This window comes from Rhinopithecus bieti, unplaced genomic scaffold, assembly GCF_001698545.2.
Source record: "Rhinopithecus bieti isolate Rb0 unplaced genomic scaffold, ASM169854v2 scaffold_13900, whole genome shotgun sequence".
Lineage (NCBI taxonomy): Eukaryota > Metazoa > Chordata > Mammalia > Primates > Cercopithecidae > Rhinopithecus > Rhinopithecus bieti.
The window spans coordinates 2,829,996-2,847,892 of NW_016808376.1; the positions used below are offsets into that span (position 1 = coordinate 2,829,996).

Sequence of the window (17,897 nt, forward strand, 5' to 3'; positions counted from 1 at the left end):
CCCCCACTATTTTTTTCTTCCTGTCCCTCATCGTGCCGCCCTAACTCTAGCTCCCGGTTCCGTTTTTGACAGTAACGGCCCAGCCAACAAGATGAACGGAGCTTTGGATCACTCAGACCAACCAGACCCAGATGCCATTAAGATGTTTGTCGGACAGATCCCCCGGTCGTGGTCGGAAAAGGAGCTGAAAGAACTTTTTGAGCCTTACGGAGCCGTCTACCAGATCAACGTCCTCCGGGATCGGAGTCAGAACCCTCCGCAGAGTAAAGGTACAGAGCGCGGGGCGGGGGTCGCCAGGCGTCCAGGTGGGCGTCGCGGGGCGCTGGGGCAGCCCGAGCTCCCAGCCTGCTGGAGGGAGGGCGGGCGGGCAGGAGGGCTGGAAGCAGCCGGTGCTGGCGGTCCCTGTGCTCCAGGGGCTGCTCCCGGCTCCTCCCCGCACCCCGCCCGCCCGCCCGCCCGCTGGGACAGGTTGGAGGCGGGAGGGAGGGACCGAGGCAGGGCGGGAGCGCAGAGGCTCGGTCCAGGCGCGTGATCGCTCCCGGGAGGTCACTTTCTAGGCAGCGCAGCGTCTGCTTGGGCGGGGTGGCTGCCTCTCCGAGGAATCGCGTTTCTCAGCCTTGTATGTCAGGACCTAACTCTTCCCACCCTTACGTTCCCAGGGTTGCCCATGTAATTACAATTGCATTTCGCTTCTCCATAGCCTGTGGGGACCTCGAAGTACCTTATAAACAGTTAATGATGCCACTGGTGCGAGGGGGAAAAGGCTCCCTTGAAGGAGGGACACCCATTCCTGGGGTCAGGTGGGGACCATGAGGTAAATCTGCCTTTTGGAGCTGGGAGCAGCACCCTAGTGGCCTGACATAGTTAGGACACCTTCGCAAATGCTTAGGGTTACACCCTTATCAGTGTTGAGATGAAGGTATAGGATCTGGTAGTTGTGAACTGCCCCCATTTTAAGATGACGGTGATGGGGGTCAGTGGGTGCCGTTAATGAAATAAAGACCCAGAAACCATTGTGAGGAGTGGTGCTCCTGTGCCCTGGAGTCTTACTTTGTAAGCTCTCCGCAGACCGAATTTAACGTATCTGCTCTGCTGCTGCCACTTGGTCTCTGTTGCTGTTTTAACCTTCTTGCTTTAGTAAATTTTTTTCTTTCTCTGTTCTCGATCCCTCAGTCTCTCTGGTGAGGAGTCCTCTGTTGTTCTGTGGGCCTCACGGTTTCTTCTGCTCTGTGCCTTGGTGTTTCTGTCTGGCGTGTTATTTTATTTCTATGTTGCTTCTCCTAAGACATCTGAAAGCATCACTTGGCTTGTATATACACTTTGGTTGGGTAACGAACATTGGCACATACTTTTTCCTCTAAGCTTTTTCCTTACTGGCAAGGTGAAAGGATGGAACTAGGAAATCTTTAAGACTGACGTTCTGTGACTCTGAGAAATGTTGGGCTGTTCCTCTTGTTCCCTGTTGTTGCCGGGGTCTGGCAGGGCTTTGGAAGCCTCTTAAGGAACTGAGGAGCCCCTGGCCGGTACTCCTTTTAGGAAGGTGGACATGCGTGTCTTCAGAGTGTGTTTGTAACACTCTAGTTTTCCAAACATAGTAGCAAGGTTGTTACAAAAAGCACATAGAATATTGTCACCACAGACTTGATTGTCCCATTATATGAAACAGAGAAAAATCAGATAACTGAAAATCTGCAGATTTTTAAACTTCACAAATGAGAGCAATATTAAATACCTTTATTGGACATATTCTGATACTGGTTACCTACATGTTTGCCAAATGGAGATGACTAGAGTTTGTTTTAATACTTCCATGGTATGCTATTGAGGAAAGACGATAGACTAGACCTAAAAAAATTAATAAATTTAAAAATCACCAAATAAGGGCTCTCTCAGCAGCCAGAATGTCACCCAGGGAAAATTAGACCAGAGGTAGTAAACTGTGCTTTAGAGAAATAACCACAATTTATCCTTGACCAGGAAAATGCGACTCCAAATGTTGGTTTATCAGCATTTTTTAAAATTACCTTTGACAGAGTGTCAGAGCTCACTTACCGTTACGGTGCCTGCTTCCGGGACTTTCAGCCGTGGAATACATGTATCTTACCTTAGCCAAAAAGGCCTTTTTCCCAGTCAAGTATGTACCTGTGTGTGGCCTAGTTATTCTCTCGTTGTCTCTCTCTTGCCCAGATGTTCCTATGAGCAGCAGTTTCTACCAGCCTATATTTGAGACTATACATTTTGTTGACTTCTATTCACTGTATCTGATTACTAATTTGATGAAAATAGTTTACAGAGGCCCACGGCCTGCAGAAGGAGAAGGGAGGCCCGATGAGGGAAGTTTTTTTGAGTACATGCCGTATATCTCAGGCCCTTTGTCAGGAGCTTTACATGTGTTCTCATTTTGTCATTACCAAAATCCAGAAGGTAGGTGGTGGTAGTCACATTTTACAGATGAGGAAACTGAGGCTCATAAGAAGTTAAGAAATACAGCCCTGTTTGCCCAGCTGTGAAGTGACAGAGTGGAGATTTGGACACGGTCCTTCTGTCTTCATGGACTACACCATTTTTTGTCTCCATGAGGTGACACTGCAGAGCAGCCCTGGTGTGCTGTGTTGCAGGGCTGGGTCAGGGGCAGTCTCCTTTACTTAAGTGTTCCCCAAGTGAAAGGAAGAAATTTCATTCTTTAAGAATGAGTTGATTTCATTTGTGTCTTTGTGTTTAGTTTCTATACTCAGGGGTTTAGATTGTACATCAGTCCCACCTCATGATATCATGGGGTAGGAGTTAGAGATGAAATCATTTAAATCTTACCTTTGGAAATACAGGTCAATTCCCATTACTGTGAACTCCAAGTCTCACATCAAATATTGCTTAAAGTATGTGGGCTGTCAGCCAAAGCTTGAAAGAGCTTTTGTTATACAGACATCTCTGTTGTCAAGGTATTTGTCGTGATGGGATTTGAGCTGTATAATGACATTGCTCTCGGAGGATTACAGCCCTTAGCCGCTTACCTAGAGAGAGCGACAGCCCCCACTTTCTTCATGTTGATATGTATGCATGCCATTATTATTTTGCCTGTTTACATGTAAAGTAAGACCTCACATTTACTTTGATTCAGACTTTGTCAGCAGAGTACAATTATCATGTTTTCACAGAGCTGATGTCAGAGTCTCAAAAACTAGAATTACCGGAGGTGGTTTGGGTTATGTGAGTAAGGCTTTTGGAGGGGCCTTGATTCATTGCCTTTCCCATGTTGATGGTCCCAGGCAAAGAGACAGTCAGGCTGTTACCTAATCCTGGTGAATTAAATTTTCCCCCTCACTTTCCATTTCGTCTTCTGTTTGGTTGTGAGGCACAAAAACTTGGTCATACTTGTGAAATCATCCTTTCAGGGGTCAAGCCTGAGATCCCTATATTCTCACTATAGGGGCATGTATTGACCAAGCAGGCTAAGTAACTCTGGGGACTCTGGCTCAGTAAACTCTCTCCCCCTTGAGGACTTTGGAAGAGTGTGTTTTATTCAGGGTTCATCTGTTTCATCTATAGATGGTAAGCAATACCACAGAGAGTTAAGAACATGGCTTCTGAAATTGGAGAACCCTAAATTTAATTTCTGGCTCTGCTGCTTCCTTGTTACGGGCCTTGGGCATGTTACTTAATCACCTCTTAAAGTAGAGGCAGTCCTTGTAATGTTGCTGTGTGATCAGGTGATGTGCTCTCCACAGAACTAGGATACAATAAGAGCTGGTTAGGGCGGTCACGACGATCATAGTTGTTGTTATCTTCATCAATGTCTCTAAGAAAAAAACTCATAGCAGGGACAAGAAGGCATATCCACAGGTAACTCTCATACAAAAGAACATGAGCTAAGAGTAAATGAGTAAGAAAGAGATGGGCTTACTGGAGCCATGGAAATTGAGCGAAGAAATGAATAATTCGCAGCTTATGGGAGAAGAAAAAGATGGCATCTTTACCAAATCTTGAAAACAGTAGTAGGATTTCAGTAAGTAGTCATGATGAACATTACAAATGGATGGACTGGCCTGCTTCAGGCATGCAGGTGCGGAAGTGCAGGGCAAGTTCTGGGAACTGTGAATTCTCCCACAGTTCAGAGGAAATGGGAAATACATGACATGAAATAGAGGAAGGGAAGGTCACGAAGCCTAGAGCTATAGGCTAGAGCAGCTCTTAGCAGGCCTTCATTCTCAGGCTGAAGGATTTAAAATTCCCTTGTTAGACTCTCAAGACTCTAGGAATATTTTCGCAGTAAGAAGCTCAGAGGCTGGTGCAGTGTGTTGACTTGGGTTGAGGTCAGGATGTCTTCTGTCATGGGAATGGAAGGGGAGGCGGAGGGACAGATGTGACAGTGGAAGGAAGAGGACTTGATAACTAAATTGGGTCAGTGATGACCAGGAGGCTTTGGCTTAACTGGGAGAATTGGGAACACAGTAATCAGTGGTGGGAATGGAGGAGAGGAGCATTACGTTCAGTTTTTTATTGAGTTGAGCCTGCAGTATCACAGAAGAGTCAAGGATGCCGCCCTAGAAAAACCATGGGATTTCGTGACTGAGAGGACCCGAGAGCATTTCAGAAGAAGGGTAGAGGTTGTGGGGAAAGGAAATGCATGGATATATGTGTGGGTTGTGAGTGTAGATGTGCCTTTCTAGTAGTCTGGCATGAAGGGAGAGGAAGCTTAGACATGCAGTTTGTTTGTTCAGCAAATGATAAGTTGTACAGCAAAGGAGATTGTGAAAATGTGAGGTAGCCATGACTCTGCCTCAGGCCTGTGAAAGGGTGGAAAGATACTTCATTTGAGACAGAGGGGCATTCAGGAGGAAGTAACAACACAAAGTTTCAGAAACAGGAGACACTTCATACAGGCACCTGCCCTCAGTCTTCTCAGTAAATCGGAAATTTCTGAAGTCTCAGTGAATTAAAGACTTAAAAGGAATGGAAAAGGTTGAAAATGACTGCTTTGGGAAATTGGGTGGAGAGTGGTAGAACTGTTGAAGAGCAGGGAGAGGCCGGTCGCACTTAGATCATGTCCATCTGGAGTGGTCCCTGATGGTTGTGGTTCTGGGACTGTTTATCCCTGAGTGAGGAAAGAAACAGTCATAGAGAACCGGGAGTTGGAGCTGATCAATGCAGACATCGTAGAAGGCCGGGAAGGGTAGCAGATGTGCTAGAATGTTCTCTCGAAGGTCTGAAGTAGGGAAGCTGATAATGCTGAAAGATAGCTTCTGGTCCAGGAGGAGGAGGAGGAGGAGTTGAAGGGTTGGCAGTTGAGGTTCAGTGGGAGAAGTTGGCAGATAAGGAAATTGTGTTCCAGCGAGACCATACTTGGAACCTAGAATCAGTAGATAAATTATGTGCTTTGGATCATCGCTCTCTTAATGTGTTAGTTAATCAAAGTTACAATCCGAGATCATAGCACCCTGAGAAAGCGTGTTCTATAATGAACACTGTTTAAATTTTTCTAAACTTAAATGGTTAGATACTGTCATTCTGATTTTATGGAAATGAAAACTGAGTGATAGATTTAAATCACTTGGCATTTGAGATTAGAAGGTAGGAACAGCACCTTAGACCTAACCAAATGTCTTGTTGATCACATTTTACTGGGCTATCTTCTGGCAACTTCTCAGCTCAAAAAGAAATAGAAAAGGGAAGTGGCTTTTGTTGACTATCACTGCGTACCAAAGGAAAAAACTTCCTTTTTTCTTGCAGTGTGTTGGGAGGTCATGGCATAACTGCTGTGCACCTGCAGCCCAACAGTGCTGCAAGCCAGAGTTTTCTGGATAGAACAGAAATTGCATTCATGAATCCTTTGGGAAGGGTTATTACCTTACGTTTCACAAGAGCAGCCTTTGTGGGGATTATGATGTTCTTGCTGTTTCAGCCTCGTCTTGGTCAGGCTGCAGTGAGGGTTACACTGAGGCTGGCCCAACTGATCTTAGAATAGGGTGATTCGTTGTTTCTCTCCATCTTAAAGGCTTTACTTCCGTTTTCAGGAGGTCATTAGTAAAGTCTTAATTTGTCTCAATCTCTGTCTAGTTCAGTACAATGGAAAAGTTTCTTGAGAATCAGACTAGACTGCTGGGGAATGAACAGGACGAAGGAAACAGGAACAGGAGAAGCATAAAGACACCAAAGACTAACTTTACTTATTTCAGAATTGGGCCGAGGGCAGCCCTAAATCCAGAAGTTTCTTCTGTGCGATGGTAGAGTGAGGGTAGGCCCTGGAGAAAAGGACTTAGTACTGATACTTATCATGGCCACCTTGTGCAGAGAATGAGCCTTGCTTTCTTTATCCATGAAGTAGAAATAATACCCACTTCCCAAGTTGCTTTACATGTTCACTAAGATAACAAATGTGTGAGTGCTGCTGGCATGGTCTAAAGAGGGTTGATTATCTTATAAACCATTTGTTTCTTCTTTAAAATGTTAAAGGTTTGTAGGGAACTCCCTTGGCCGCTTTATGGAGGACTGGAGTGGGGAGGGTCATTTTCATGTTTCACACCTTTCCTTTCTTCCTAAAAACATGTCGGAAACTTCACTTAAGTAATAGAAGGACCTGGGAGCCCATTTATTTAAGCAATGTTATCTTGAAATCAGGAATTAAGAAAGAATTCAAACTGCAGGAAGAGGAACCTACACTGCATTTTAATGCATACAAGTAGGGAATAGGATTTCTGTCCTACATTTCTCGAAAATCAGGGTCACTGCCCTAGATTTTCTGGGACAGCCCCGGTTTTGGTGCTGCCTCAATGGCCCACAGGAAGGGCATCTCATCCTGAATTAATGTTACGTTAACAGAAGGCTCTGTGTCACTTACTGTGACATCCTTTCATTGTTGGCTGACCGACCTATGGGACAAACATAAAATGCAGTCAGAGTTTTTATATTCATGCAAGCGGAGGATCCTTATCGCATCCTTGTGAAGGGTGGCTTCACTGCCTACATCATACATCTATACTAAAAGATATAACAATTCATTTTATGAAATGCAATTTTAAAATATTTTGACTGATACTGACTCTAGCCATTGTGCTGATTGAGATAAAGCCAGGGACAAAGGTTAAATAAGCCTCCTTTAAGTTACAGGAAGAAGGATTCCCTTTAAATGCCCCATACTCTGGTGATGCCGAGACTGTGCCCGTCAGTCACAGTGCTGAATTTCTGTGACTTCTATCAAAGGGCAGTGTCTACCCTGGCAGATAATACCTCTCATGGGTACATTTTGATCCTTACATCTCTGGAGAGAAGAGGAGGAAGAAGGGGAAGGAGGGAGACAAAAAAGACCGACAGAGCGAGCTAATATCAAAGAAGAAAAGAAATTGCTCATGGCTGCTTTTAACCATTTTGTTTTCTTCTCTTCTGTCTGGGACATTAAGACTTCATCTAGTCCCCAGTCATCTTTTCCCCGGTAGCTTTGCTTTTCTGGAATTAAAGTAGCAGAAGAATAAAGAAAACAGGCACTGGATGAAAGGAGAACAGACTTCTTTGGTAGAAATGTGACATGAAAAGAAAACCCAGGGTTTCGCGGCTTCTGTTTGAATCCCTCCAGCACGTATTGCAGGTTGATTGAAAAAGTAAAGTCTAGGTGATCTCACAATTTGCATTTGCCACTGAGTGCATGTCTAGGTTGCCTGTCTAGAAGCCTCACTTGCCTTTTTATTTGCACCCAGCAAGAAAAAGATAGCTCCCCACTAGAGATGCCTTACCATCACTCACCCAGTTGTACCGCTCTGGCTACCATACCATGGGACATTAGGCAGCCAGTCCTTTGGAGAGGACAAGTCCAGTTTCCTGGCCAGAAGGAGAGGTGCTCTCAACAGGGTGATGCTGTTAGTTGCTCTGAAGCACATACACATTGCCTCAGAGCTGCCTTAGCATGACCTACCTGCCCTTCCTCGCTTTCGCTCCAGAGACCCCAGATAATCAGGCGTTCGGGTTGAAGGGTTTACTTGCTGCCTCCTTCATGCTCTACTTCTAATGAAAGTTTAAAATTAACCATAGTTAAGTTATATTTTAGAAATGTTCAGAATTCTAGCATTAATTAAAAAATCATGACATACCTTTTGAAGAAGTTTATTATCTTGAATAATTCCAACCATGGTGAAATGTAAAACACTACTAGTATAATTAGTACCGCTTTTTGTATCTTATGTTAGTAGATTCTTAAAAGACTGAATTTTCGTCCTTGGATGTACAGCCCCAGATTCTAACCTCATCATAATTTCACTGATTCTGAGGCCATCCATTCTCCTGCTTCATTATCTAATATTGGGTGGGCCAAACCTTTTGCAAGAACAGCTCACAGGCATGCGAGGGTGTGCAGCCATGAATAAGTACAGAATAATCATTATGATCTTTGAAACCATCAGAACCTAAGAAGAAATGGAAAGATAATTGACCAAAAGGGAAAAAGTGGAAACTAGGCTAAAATAAGATGATTTAGCGACACATTGACATGGGTTTATATATTCTGAAAATAGAAATGATGACGGTAATGTGTTGGGTTCTGAGACAGGAGAATTGAAGATGTTCCGACCCATACTGAGAGATTCCATGGGGAATCAATCAACCATAAGGTTATCTGAGTGATGTATATTAGGTATAACACTAAGGAAATTTGTAGTGAACTAGACCTCTTACCTATATTAAAGAATCAAGGTCTTCGAATATGTCTTCAAATATTTCTACATTTTCCTTGATGAGTTGTTGTTACAGGGAAAGGAATGCAAGAAGAAAAAGGCGTGTGTGAGCTGGTGGATTAGGCTGTACAGGAGTTTCTCAAAGCCTGAGTCACATAGACAAACACAAATGGCAAGCAGAGAAGTGAGTTTTGCTGTAAATGGAAAAAGGGGCTAGTTAGCTACACAGGGGAGTGCTGCAGTGGTAAAGCCAGTGGGTCAGATAGTGAGCATGGCCTTGGAAACACTGCAAGGCCATGTTTTTTGGATCAGCATTTTTTTTTCATTCTGTATGTAAGTGACAGACATGTTTCTAATCCGGTATCCACATTCCAATAGTAATTCACACTGGAGAAACCCATAAGATACACTGTGGACAGTGATCAGTTGGAAGAATAAAGGAATATAATTTCTCTGTTTCTACTGGAGGATCATAAATAGAAATTAGGGAGAAGAATCAAAGGGCCGAGAGAATATTCACTCACCACACGATTTAACTGAGCCAGCGTTTGATCATTATCAAATATGTTGGGCTATGTTGGCTTTATTGCTTGTGTAGGACAAATTCTGCAGCTTTACCCGCATGTGGGTCAAGACCTGTCTCTTCATAGTAGTCTTCCAGCATTGTCTGCATTTACTAAGTTCATGAATTGCTGCTATTTTGTTGCCTTTTTAGCTTTAGGTGAAAAAATGCTTCCCATACTACTATAGTTTAATGGGAACTGCATCCTAGTCAAGTAAAGAAATGCGCAAACATCAGGGATGGGGAGGAGCACAGGAAACAAGGCCTTCAACAAGCTAATGGTCAGAACTGCCCCCCTCAAATGCTAAACGTTCCCAATGATGCATCAGACACCAAGTGTTATGGAACAGGTAATCTGCCACTTTTCACAAAAAGCTTTTTAGCTCCTAACTAGGCCACTGTGCCTGATACTCAGAAACGTTGTTGAAGGATATCAAGGAGATGGAGGGATTCCAAAGGAGAGCAGCATGAATCGCAAAGGTCCGGGAAGGTGAGCCCACATGGAAAGGTCTAGGAGGTTAACTTAAAAGACCTGAGAGCATTGAGTCATGAGAATGAAAAGGGGGAAAGGCTGTAGCAAGACATTAAAAGGAGGGATTGTGTTCTCAAAAAAAAAAAAAGAGAATATGATTGAAGTTTTGAAGATGCTAAAGTGCAGAGTGAAGCTATATATAGATAAGCTCTTTCAATTAATGCTAAACCCTGGGATACTGCTGCTGCTGTTTAAAACGTTGGAACGGCAGGCAACATGTAGAGTTTGAGCCAAACTTTTACAGAGAAGAGGTGGTGAACTTAGAGCACGTTACGAAAGTTAAGGAGATGGTGAGGCAGCTCCCTCAGCAGTCCCCAGGCGGGGCCTCTGGCCAGCTCTCGCATAGGCTTAATGCAGAGCCCTCTTGTAACAGTGAGTTAAGGTGAGGGTAGCCTTCAAAGCCCTGGGTCCCTTTTAATGTTGAACTGAATATAGAACAGAAACGATGAAAAATGTGGGGCCGGCAGCTGACACAGTGTTTACCAAAGCACCAGTCATGGGGCAGTAGACGCTTCTGGGTGCCTACGGTGTGCGAGGCATCATTCTTAGTGCTGAGAACATGAAGATGAGCAGACCATGTTCTTTGCCCCAGAAGGAGAGAAAGAATTGTCTGTAGTAAAGAGAGGAGAGCCACAATTACCTTGAAATGTAAAACCGGCTTCAGGTTAGCCATGTCTGTTGCACACACGCGCGTGTGTTTTTTGTTTAGCAGAGAATGCGCTAGAGAGCATGACCATCCTGTGCTGTTCATACAATAAAGATGAAATGAGAGAACATTAGAGGAACCAAAGCCATGTGATGGTACGCGTCTGACGTTTTTCCTTTCAGCGACATGCCGGAATCTCCTCTTTCCCCTTTTTCCCCTTTTTCTTCATTTGATTCCCCTCCCTATAGGGAGTTTAGGACAAGAAGAGGCTTAAGTTGCGCTGAGCCTTTCTGAAGGTTCTCCATTAAATGCCAGGAAAGAAAGCGTGCAGGTCTCTTATTAGTATAATGAAGGCAACAGCATTGTATCAGGCTGGTCCTCGTACCCTTTTCCTTGTAATAGTGTTTGGTGTAGGGTCCTGAGGAAGAGCCGCCAGCCCCTACCTGATGGATCCACATCCCCTTGGCACCAGGGAGTGACCGATAGTGTTAACCATCATAGGAGGCATGTATGTATGTGTGTAGAACTCTCACATGTATTTTAAACTTTGCAATAGCCCAAAGTTAATTTGTTTCTTTGCCATTTGCTTATAAAATGTTGAATGTAAGTTGCCTAGGATGGTGCCTGGCATATAGTGGAAATTGAATAAAGGCTGCTAGGTGGTATAGACTGGATAGACCAGAAAACTGTACAGATGCAGACACTTTCAGATGTTCTCTTTGCCACAGAGAGACCTTTCTGTGTGCTTTGTTCAAAGTTGACAGTGTGATTAAACTACCATCAACAAGACATTACTTTTGGGTAATTTTTTCCGTGTTTATCCCCATTCCTTTATCCTCTTTTCCATAGCCTCTTTTACTGCAAGCTACAGTCAGTCTGAAAGATGGTAGGTTGGCATTAGAGTGGTGTTCTGTGGCCAGTGGAGGACGAAGCTTGCTCACTTTAATGCAGGATCTCTAAGCATCCTGTGCTAACTATTGGCAGGAAGGTTATTTCAATGAGACGCTGGTTCCTTCTCACCCCTGCACCCTACCTGGAATCACCCCTGGTTGCAGAAGCCTACATAGAGTAGCTCATTTGGACAAAGTATTGTTAAGATGGTTATTAGAAGACTCGCAACTTAGGAAAGGAAATAAGCATGTTAATACTAGCTTTCATAAATACTCCTCTCGAAAAAACACTGCTTTCTAAAAAATTCAGATTACTAAGGCATCCCCTACACAGAATGTTTAGTAGGGAGGTGCTAAAACTAATAGCAATTCTGAGTACGTTTCTTCTCATGTAGTTAATGCAACATAATGAAAGAAATAAAAGTCCTTATTTTTTTACTTTCTGTGCTGCTTCTTAAATATTCTCCTTCAAGTCAGGTTAGCTTACCTTGGGTGTTTGTATTTTGTTGACTTATGTTTGCATGTGTGAATTCAAAAAAAAAAAAAAAAAGAATATTAGGTTATTAAAAGGAGGATATGAACCAAAATGATGGCATGAATTAAGAAAAATCAGTGAAGAACCATTGTTTAATTTGTACACTTCCCTGCAGTGCTGGAGATGAACTTTTCCTTCGCATTCCCATGAGGTAGGGAGAAACAGACCAGCGTGGTTTCACTTTCCAGACAGAATGAAATACCTCAACAGCAAAGAAGGAAATAGGGGCCTTAGTTTTTTAATCCTCTGTAAGATAGTCAAGGCTTGTCCAGTAGAAAGTTAGGTTTTGTAATAAGGGACCATTTTGCCCTTTCTGTTTAGGATTCAACAATCGCTTGTTGAGTTGGGGTGAAGATGCCGTGAACTCAGAAACAGCTGAGGAGGGCCTTTCTCTGTCTGCCCTACCCAGAGCATTCTCCCTAACCGCGTGGTGGAGGCTGTGGAGAGGGTTGTAGGCAGTTGCAGTGCCCGTCACTCTCTGGGTGGAGCCAGTACGTCCTGGTGGTGGCCTTAGAAGACAGCTCTTGTGAGGCTCAGTAAGCCGCAGCCTAGATTCGAACAACATGACTGCCTGGTAGGAGAAAGGAGACGACATCTGAAAGGAGGGTTTAAGGTGTTTGCAGAGGGGTCAGATCCCTACACACGAAACACTGCGGTCACAGCTGCTGCCATGCTACCTGCCACATGCCCTGGCCTGTGTCAGCATGATGGAGTCGGCAACCTGGTTAGACGCAAAGAGGAGATGCGCATTCTGTGCCCAGTCCTCGCTCCCCTTTGCCAACCAGGCTGCTGAGTATGATGCTCCCTTTGTGAAGTGGACATCTGTCTAATGGGAACTGGATGGTGACCACCAGTCCCTTTTACACAGGCCACCATACAGCTGCCAGGTGGCGCTGGCTCTTAGCTGTTCTGCAAGTCCAGCACGGGGTGTATTCAGCTCTAGAGGTGGCAAACCCGGGGCCCTTCCACCAGGCCCACTCCCTGCAAAGGAAGTGCTTCCGAGAGCCAAGACTTTGCTCTAACCTCTGTGAAGGAAGAAAAAGACTTAGGGAAAGGTAACGTGAAGGGAAAAAATTAAAGACACACTTTTGTAATTGTATATTGTAGGCTTTCCTCTCTACCTAATTGTGCTCTAATCTGTACTTAGGAGTACAGTTTTTTAAGTGGGACATGTCAGGCTTTTATGCCACAGCTTAAACTCCAAGGCAAATATATGTGTGACAGCTTAAGAGGCGAAAAGAAGAGTCTTCGTCAAATGGCAGAGTTTGATTGTTTAACCTAGACTAATCAGTCTTTGGAGGGCCTGCCACGTGTCTTCTAGACGGCTAGAATGCTCAGGAGATAAGAGTGGGCCTATCGCTCTGTGGCTTTCTCCCCCTGCATTAGCTGCAGAGCTGCGTGAGTCTATGAAAACCCATTGGTTGGGCTGCCCTAGCAACACAGAATGCTGTGCTGACACATACTCCATCACATGTTTGCGATGAAAATGCTGTATTTTTAGAACACTTTAAAGTCAGGAAGCCGTTAAACCACACTGCATCCTCTCTTGCCCTCTGGCCACTTCCTCCACACCCCCAGGAACATTGCCCCATTTCACAGAAAAGGAGCCTGAGACAAAGATTAAGTGATATTTTAAGCAAAGCTGATAACTCCAGGGAAAATTGCTGATCGAGTCTCGAAATCCAGCACATCCTTTGGAGTAATTTTTAATGCTTTCGCATCTGTTACCTAAGCCATGTGTCTTCCATATGACCTTAAATCTAAGCCCTAATATTGTATATGGAGTTCAGAAGACAACTTAGTCTCCCATTTTCTTTCCTGGCATTCATTCAAATAAAAATAGGCACATAATACTGTTCTGTTAAAAAAAAAAAAATCAAAACTTCATGCACACCTTGAAAATCTTTTAGAATTTATGACACTTTCTTAAGTATCTTTATGCAAATAAAGATCAAAAGTCCTTTGAGTTTATATCGCTTGCTGAAGGAATATATCTTTTGTATCTCTGAAATTCGTGTGCCTAGCTCAGTGCCTGGCATGGAATAGCCTTTGAGAATTAGCCGCAGATTGAATGAATCAAGTAAATGCTACCTCTCTCTGATTCACCACTAACTCACCCATTTTTACAGTTACTGTTCTGTGGAGCAGAGACATCCTTTTATTCATTTTTAGGACATGTGTTGAGAGCCCTATGTGCCACACAGTGTGCAGCGTGCCAGGGATACAAAGATGACTATTAGGACATGATGGAGTGGAGTGGGGAACATGAGGGTATGCGTGTGCCTGTGTTGGGGAGACAGCCTGTGACCGTCTTCTTTTCTTTCCTCCCTGCCGAAAGCTCTGTGATCCTGTCAAGGTTAAGAACAATTGCATTGTACAAACGGGGGAAGGAGGGTCAGAGTTGTCCAGCTCATATAGCGTGTTGCCAGGTGCCTGCTGAAAATCAGGTCTTAAAGTAGCAAAGCTCATGTGGTGTCAGGTAACAGTCGCACTCACCTCTAGTTCTCAAAATAGTCCTAAACCAAAAAATGTTCACTCGGCCTCCCAGCCCCCTAGTCTTCTCTATCGGCAGACCCAAATGTATAAGGCTGAGGTGTTTCTAATGTGAGGTTCTGTTAGCCTATTGGTACTCCTCGGTCACTTGGGGCCAAAGAGGGAAACATAATAAAAAGAGTGCAAGAGTTTCTGAATTGTAAAACTCCCCACCCATCTGAGCCATGATGTCTGGTTCTGTGCGTTTCCTGGTTTCAGTGAATCTCCATGTCTTGGTTAGCTTTTGTCTACCCTTTGGCTACCAGATCAAATGCCACCTTCCCAGAAGGCGGCAACGGGAATGAAAGGCAGTGAACCTAAAAGGCAGTGTGGGGTGGTGATTGAAAACAGGGCCTTGGAGACTGGGTGCCTCTCCAGATCCCTCCTCCACCACCGCTTCTGTGACCCAGACTAGGAATTGACTTCCCCGAGCCTCTGCTTCCTCATCTGCAGGATGAACAGGGCTGTTGAGCAGAACCGTTGAGGTCGTGGAAGCAGAGCAGTGACAACGATGTCTGGACTTGGTAAAACCGAGACCATACTCAGGCTCCTCCTGATGAGGAAACCCGAGTCCAGAAGTGTGAAGGGGGCCCTTCCAGGCTGACACTATCTCCCAGTGACTGCTCTGGGTATAACCTGCCATCCGAACAAATTAGCCTTTCAGTGAAAGCAGGAGCAGCTCTCACTAGTATTGACAATCATAGTAATAACTAGTATTTCTCTGGAGTATTCGCCATGGGCTAGGTCCTGTACGTTATCTTGTTAAAATATATCCTCACAATAATCCTGTGAGATTAATACTACTTGTGGTGCCCATTTTACAGAGAAGAAAGCTGAAACTTAGCATAGTTTCACGTCTAAGTGTGTGGCAGACATGGGACGGACGGATGGATGGATGCATTTATTTATTTATTTATTTATTTATTTAGAGACCAAGTCTTGCTCTGTTGCCCATGCTGGAGTGCAATGACATGATCTCGGCTCACTGCAGGTTCTGCTTCCGGGGTTTAAGCAATTCTTCTGCCTCAGCCTCCCTAACAACTGGGACTACAGGCAGCCGTCAGTACGCCCCACTAATTTTTGTGTTTTTAGTAGAGGCAGAGTTTCACCATGTTGGCCTGGCTGGTCTTGAACTCCTGACCTCAAGTGATCAGCCCACCTTGGCCTCCCAGAGTGCTGGGATTACAGGGGTGAGCCATTGTACCCCTAAACCTAAATATTTTGTTGGTAGCATCCCCACTTGTAGTCATGACATTGTCCTTGTTCTGGTTCCAGGGTTTCTGTAGTATGGAGCTGGGCACATCTCTCTGCTTGCTGTGATTGTCACACTGACGTTACCTCTCTCATTTCAAAATGAATACTCTTCTCACCTGTCAGTTGTCATTGATGTCTCTGTATTCGTACCAGTTAGCACAGTGTGCGGTAACCAATGGGTGCTTATTTTTTATGTTGAAGTGCATTGAATTATTCCTTCAACGCTCCTTGGATTTCTTGCTCCCATGCCTGAGTCTTGCCATTTCCTCTCCCTAGAGGTGTCATTTCTTCTTCCTGGTTCTGGTGGTTTCCATTCTGGTCTTTCAGCATCCGGTGCATGTGCCTTTGCATCCATAATGGCTCTTCCTCCTGGACACCCCAGCAGAGTCATGGCCCGCTCTGCTGAAATTCCGGTGACACTGTGTACCCCCGTCACTGTGGACAGTACTTTGTGCCATTCTGCAGTTGCATACGCATTTGTCATCTCGAGCTCTAAGCTTCTTGCACTGGGGCTATTTTAGTCCATTGGTATACATTATAGGACCTCATCAAACTTATTACGGTGCCTTAAAACAGTGAAGAACATTTGCTGATGGAGAGAATGCATAGCATTCGAGAGAAAGGGACATTATTTTCCCACCGGCCTGTATCCTGCCTTGTTCTTCTTTTCCTTTTCATGGCACGTTGACATAGAACACCCCGTTGCATTCCTGGTTTTGAATCAGCTGGTGGGCACTCCATGGAGCATGAAAAAATATTGTTTCAGCTGAAGCAATGGAAGTAAGAGAATCATTTTAGGGTGTCACTGTAGTGTGAAAAGCTTTGACATTTAAAATAAAATAAGGAAGGAGAAAAACAGTTCACTCTGTCATTGGAGTCTCTTGCCAGCAAGGGCTCCGAGCCCTCTGAGCAGCGTGCTCACCTGAAACCCCGCCAGACTTACAGATGTTTCCTTTGGCTCCACTGTGAAGAACCACACTGCAGTTCGCAGGAACAATTCCATTCTGGCAGGAACTGATGTAACTGGGGAGCGGGGCAGCAAACAGAAATGACTTCATAGGTCCTGTCCCTCTCTACTTTCCTAGATCCCGTAGTGCACACTGCCCTTTTCCTTTGAGTTTTCATCCATCACTTTATTCACTTAGTGCCAAGACATACAACCCTTTTATGAGGCTACGAAAACTCCACTTAGCCAAGTGCGTGTTTGGAACTCTAAGACAATAACATACTTTGCCCCTAGTTGTGATCCTAGAGCTTCCCTGAAGGTCGTGTGTAGGTGAATGGAACTCTTCCAGACTTGGATTTTCTTCCTTTGAGGACTTGGATTATAACATGGAGGAAAATTTATTTTTAGGGATCAGAGAAGAATTCGAGTCGAGGATAATGAGGAAGAGGTATGAAGAGAAAATTAGAGTGGAGGTTCCAAAGGCCAGTGTTTCTCACCTCTCCCGTACCACCCCCCGTTTTAAGTTGCCCCTTTTAATTAGACATTCTGCCAGCATACAGCTTGTCCAAAACCAAACGCATTATCTGCTCTTTGGTTGGCCCTATTGTGTTAACAGAACAGTGTTCCTTATTGTTGCCCAGTCTCAAAATCTCGGCATTGTCCTTGACTGCTGCCTTTCCTTTCTTTCACATCCAAATCTTGTGAACTTGAGTTTTTTTAATACCACTGTTTTGTCCATTTGCTATTGTCGTCACCATTGGTGCCACTTCGAATATCAAAGGGTTTTTTTAACAGCTCTGTGGAGACATAATTGATATGCGGTATACTTCACAGTACTTAAAAGTATACAATTCGATACATCTTAGCATATGTATACACCTGTGAAACCATCACCACGATCAAAATAACAAACACATCTATCACCCCTGAAAGCTTCCTCCGCGCCTTGGCAATCCCTTCGGTCCTGGCTGCCCCATGCCTCAATTACTGACCTACTTTCTGTTGTATGTGGTTTCCATTTCCTAGAATGTTACATAACTGCAGCCATGCAACATGTGCTTTCTTGGATCTGGCTTCCTTTGCTTAACCTGATTCATCCATGTCATTCGTTGATTCCTTTTGATTGCTGAGTAGCATTCCATAGAATGGAGGTAGCTCAGCTCATCACCTCTCCTCTTGATGAGCATTTGGGTTATTGTCAATTTCTGAATATTTTAAACAAAAAACTGCTGGGAACATTCACGTACAAGTATTTGTGAAGTCACGTGCTTTTGTTGCTCAGCTAGACACCTTAAGAGTGGAATGGCTGTATCATAGAGTAGGTTTATACTGAACTTCTTAAG

The 17,897-nt window shown here is 44.3% G+C and overlaps 1 protein-coding gene across 18 annotated transcripts in view; it reads left to right on the forward strand.

The window, feature by feature from the left end:
• The window catches only part of CELF2 (CUGBP Elav-like family member 2), a 558,220-nt gene that overhangs the window by 384,958 nt on the left and 155,365 nt on the right, over positions 1–17,897 (forward strand). For all 18 annotated transcript variants that reach the window (XM_017886678.1, XM_017886680.1, XM_017886681.1 and 15 more), the window contains one exon: positions 73–269. In XM_017886678.1, the coding sequence (XP_017742167.1) occupies positions 73–269 (197 nt within the window). The remainder of the gene's footprint in view (positions 1–72; positions 270–17,897) is intronic.